The 5,263-nt window shown below is 33.4% G+C and overlaps 1 protein-coding gene across 1 annotated transcript in view; it reads left to right on the forward strand.

The window, feature by feature from the left end:
• The window catches only part of LOC110276757 (uncharacterized), a 3,574-nt gene extending 1,953 nt beyond the window's left edge, over positions 1–1,621 (forward strand). The window contains exon 2 of the mRNA XM_021133866.1: positions 811–1,621. Coding sequence (XP_020989525.1) covers positions 811–1,621 — 811 coding nt within the window. The remainder of the gene's footprint in view (positions 1–810) is intronic.
• Positions 1,622–5,263: the final 3,642 nt, after the last annotated feature.

Below are 5,263 nucleotides of genomic sequence, written 5' to 3' on the forward strand. Positions count from 1 at the left end.
CCGAGACCTTTTATATTAACTATGCGGGCACTTTTACCATACTGAGAACCTCCGGTTCTCATTCCATACTATATTGTTGTTTTTCAGATGCAGGTCGAAAGGTATCTCATTAGGCGTCTGGACACCTGAAGCGAAGTGGTTATTGGGTTATTTTGGTGTGTAGTGATGTATATACACGTACTTAGCTTTCTCTCCGCATAACTTATTCTTTTTTATCCTCCTAGAGGTTTACGGAGAGGCAGGATTTTGTTTATTTACATTTTGGGTTTTGGATATGTATATATATATGTAGATACTCTCTGGCCAGCCTTGACTTCGCGGACTGAGTGAGGAGCTTGTTATTTTGTATCTTTGGCTTTCTATTCATACTTTTATTATCTTACGTTTGATAGTTATAGTTTGACTCACACGCAAGTTGTTCCGTTTCCGGAGCGTGGCGCTTTTCATTTTGCGATTTTGTTTTACCCATTTTTCAAGGCTCCTAGTCTATTATCTTCTTTCTACTACTATAAGTATGTATTTTATTTTTTTTAGAAGTCGTAATACCTCGCCACCTCTGCTTTACGACTTAAGCGTAAGGCTCTGTGTGGTACGGTATTACATTATGGTATCAGAGCAGTTCGTTCCTATAGAGCCTGAGGGATGGACTGATTATGCTTCTGGGCATACTCTGGGTGTGTGTATGTGCTATTAGGATATCTGATTGATATATGTGGCATAAATGTTCATGAGCCTGCATTTGGAACTTGAAGCATTAAACTTGCGATATTGAGACTGATCAACTTAATATCACTTGTTTGGTGTGAACAGGGACCAAATGTCGTCTCGTGGATCCGAACGAGACATACGGAGAGGAAATCCCGAGGTTGAACCAGTGCAAGGATGTCGAGGTGGAAACCTTAGTGCTAGTACGAGTAATATAAGTCGATACTATAGGTCAATGACCCTTACTGATTTCCTCAAGAATGGTCCACCTCGGTTTAATGGAAACGCCAATGCCCTGGAGGCTGATCAATGGTTTCGAGAAGTGGAGAGGTTTTTGTACACTCAACATGTTCCTGAAGTACAGTCAATGGAGATAGTGACTCATGTGTTGGAGGGAGATGCTCATAATTGGTGGCAAGAGTTGTGTCATACCTTGCAGCTGGAGTTAACGGATGTCCCTTGGCATAGATTCAAGACAGAGTTTTACGGGAGATATTTCTTGCATGCGTTTCGTATTGCAAAAGAATTGGAGTTAATGCAGCTGAAGCAAAAGGATATGTCCGTTGCTGACTATACCCGTGAATTTGACAACCTGTGCCGTTTCTCAAAAACTTGTCAAGGAAATCCAGCTGATTATGAGAAATGGAAGTGTGCTCAGTATGAGAAAGGACTAAGGAGAGATATCTTTAATCACGTGTATCCACAAGAGCTAACAAATTTCACTGAGTTAGTTAAGAAGAGCCAGCTCGTAGAGGATCGCTGCTTGAAGTGGACACTGCTACAGGAAAGCTTTGGTGAGACTGCTCCAGAGGAGCCGCACAGGGCCGAACTGAGAATATGCTTTCGATATAGAGCACCAGGACACATGTCTATGGATTGTCCGCATGGAAGAGCCGCAAATGCGGGTTGGCCATGACAGGATCGAGGTAAGTATGATACAGAATGCGTAGGACAGATTTATTCTGTGTAGAGCTAGGACCTCATTTTCGATTAGGTTACATAACCGGATATGGAAGTTTAGGACTTGAAAGACTGGACGTAGTTTTGGACTTGGACACGGACTAGGAATTTAGGCCGATAGAAATATCTCTTTAATAACCAGTTAGGTGTCGAGAGAAAAAGTAAGTTGTGATAGATTTAGTGTTAGAGGCTGAACCAATTTTGATAGTATTACGTATGATGACACCATTAGAATCAGCAGAACTTAAGAGCTAGATGACGCGAATATTAAAAACGATAAACCCGTCGTTCTAATACCAACCTGCCTTATAACCTTTATGCATCGAATCTATCTTGTATCTTCCGCTTTGCGTAGACTTTTAAGCTATAAGAATATCCTGGATTTGCAAACTAAGCATGTCAAATCTTTCTGTTTTTCTTTGACATGTTTAAGAAGGGAAGTTACGTTAGTATGAATCTTTTCTAATTTTATATCAATTTTCGAGAGCAAAAATTTTTGTAAAGTGGGTAGAATGTAGCGACCCTCAAATTTAAAAATATAAATATAAATGAGTTTAAAAATATAAATATAAATAAGTTATAATTTATTTTATAAAATTAGAATTCTTTATTTTTAGAAAATTATTTTTATTATCAGTAATTGAACTAATTTTATAATAATTTGAATTTAATCAAATCCTAGTCTATTATCTTCTTTCTACTACTATAAGTATGTATTTTATTTTTTTTAGAAGTCATAATACCTTGCCACCTCTGCTTTACGACTTAAGCGTAAGGCTCTGTGTGGTAGGGTGTTACATCCTCTATCTCTCTCTCTCTCTCTCTCGTGCACCGTTGCCTTATCCATGGTGGAACTCAACAGAGACGGCGGCGACCTCAACCACGCTGGCTTGGCTGCGACGGAGGTGGCCCCCTTCCTCCCTCGTTTCCCTCGCGCTCTTTCCCCTCTCTTCCTTCCTCTTCTCCGTTCTTCTAATTTCCCCCTTCTCCCTCTCTGTCTCTGAGTGTGCGTGTGTTAGTGGATTTAGGAACCAGTTAAGAATTTTGTGTATTAGGGTTAGAATTAGAAATTTTCATAATAATTTTATAAAATATTTAAAATAAAATAATAATTTAAAATTTAAATATGATATTGTAAAGATTATTTTTAAAAAGTATAAAATTTTATTTATCAATAAATCAATGTATTCAAATAATTATTTTTAATTTAAATTATAAAGTAAACATACTAATCATATTTTATAAAATATGGTTTAAATCCAAGAATATCAATTATTCAGATTATGTGATATAATTTTTCATTATCTTTCTATTACCAAAACTGTAACTTCTTTTTGTATAAAACAATTAATTGTGATAAAAATTGTATATAAACATTAGTTATCTTCCTCCATCTCCTTCATTTGATGAAGCTCTCCGTACCTTCATGCTAGAACAACAAAGAGACATCATAAATGACTTATTATTTAATTTTTAAAATAATTTTAAATTTAAAGTATCATTAATTTGACTTAAATATTTTTAGTAAAATAAATTTTTGAATATAAAATCTTAAATAAATATAATAAATTATGAATTATTCATTATGTTAATTTTCAAAAATTTGAATTCTTATATTTAATATGTTGAAATAAAATTTTTGATTAGTTACAAAAAATCTTTGAATTTTGTGACAAATAAATAACTTGTTACAAAAATATTATATTTTGTGACAAATTAATTTTTTGTTACAAAATATTTAGAATTTTTGAAATAAATATATATTTTGTTACAAAAATTTTGAATTTTTGTAACAATATAATTTTTTGTTACAAAACATTATAATATTTTGCAACCAAACAACAATTCGATACGAAAGCAAACATAATTTGTAACAAAAAAAATCATGTCGTTACAAAATATTGAAATGTTTTGTAATAAATTTTTTTGTTGTTATAAAATATTCTTATTTTGTAACAATAACTAAATATTGTTATAAAAAAAACCATAATTTGTAACAATTTTAATTTTGATACAATTTTTTTGTTACAAATACTCTATTTTCTTGGAGTGTAATTTGGTGCATCTATAATGATGACATAATGGACAAAACATGGACCGATACTGTTGCGACACGTGGCACAAACGGACACGTGGCCAAATAGCATTGTGACACGTGGCACAACCATCCATATCAGCATGCCACGTGTCACTGGTCACCACATCATCGTACCATTACATATAGTTAAACCATGAAGTGACACGTGGCACTAACAGCCCACATCATCCAGTTATGTCATCACGTTGTTAATGAAAAATGGGTCAGGGACTAATGTGATACACTTTTGTCAATCTCAAGGACATAATTGGTGCAATTGGAATCTTAGGGACGATTTTAGTGCACGATGCCAATCACAAGACTATTTTGGGGTTTAACTCTGCCAATTCCTCATCACTACAAATATGAAACACATTAATCGTGTACCATTTTTTAAGCTTTAATAGATAGATAGATAGATAGATAGATAATGGGATATATAACCTTCTTTTATTTGGTGTAAATACATAGGTTGCCATTTTAATATCCAGGTTATCCAAATCCATGTATGCAAGAGACTTAAATAAAATCGGGATCCACTGCAAAAATAAAATTGCTTGATTACTAAGTTATGTAACTTTAGATGATCGATGCGAATTCTTGTGATATGCAAACTTATGGATGGCCATTCAATTTTTCGTTTATTGTGCTCGGCCTTTTTGTTGTTTAGGGAATGCATGCTAATAGAATATCCATTTGGTGTACTCTTTTTTAAGAGTGCCTTTTGCTTGTTGGTTAGGATTTATGTGAGGTCCTCAGTATAATTATTTTATTTCTTGAAAATTTGTCTCTAATGGAAACAGTATTCACACCAATCGTACTCTCAGACAAATGTGGATTCCAGACAATTTTTCTCTTGACCGCAGATACCTTCTTATCGTATACACTTGTATGCTTTGATGGTTTCTTATTTTTACTAGAGTCAGACTGATAATGTTGTAGAGACTTTAGCAGTTTAAGAATTTCATCTGTATCTTTCGGATTATTAGATTGAAAAGGACATAAGAGAGTAGTATGCCAAAAACTTTGTGACGGTTGAACCTACGATAAATGATGGTGAAAATAGGTTGTATAGCGATGGATGCATGGTTGTCGGAGACTGGTTAGAATATATTATAGCAGTATAAAAACTGTAGTACATAGAATATAAATATTGGAGTATGTGAGGTATATGGTTGAAATATGGATTATGTAATAGTTGGTTACCAATAACATTAATGCTAACCTCTCTTGTATCTCTTTTTTTCTCGCTATGTTGAAGCGGTCCGGATGATTGTTGCTTACACATGTCAATCACCCAAGAATATATGTAACACAATTAGAATAATATGGTGAATATAGTTTGCTAATAACATGTTGAGCAGTATCTTTATATATAGAATAAAATATTGTTTGTTCATTCTTTATTTTTGAAAAATTATCTTTTAAAAAGATTTTCATTATTTTATATTTATATCATATGATATAATTGCAAGGTATGTGCATCTTTTATGATTATATTTTAAAAAGATTTACTATTCA

This window comes from Arachis duranensis, chromosome 10, assembly GCF_000817695.3.
Source record: "Arachis duranensis cultivar V14167 chromosome 10, aradu.V14167.gnm2.J7QH, whole genome shotgun sequence".
In the NCBI taxonomy this organism is placed as follows: Eukaryota; Viridiplantae; Streptophyta; class Magnoliopsida; order Fabales; family Fabaceae; genus Arachis; species Arachis duranensis.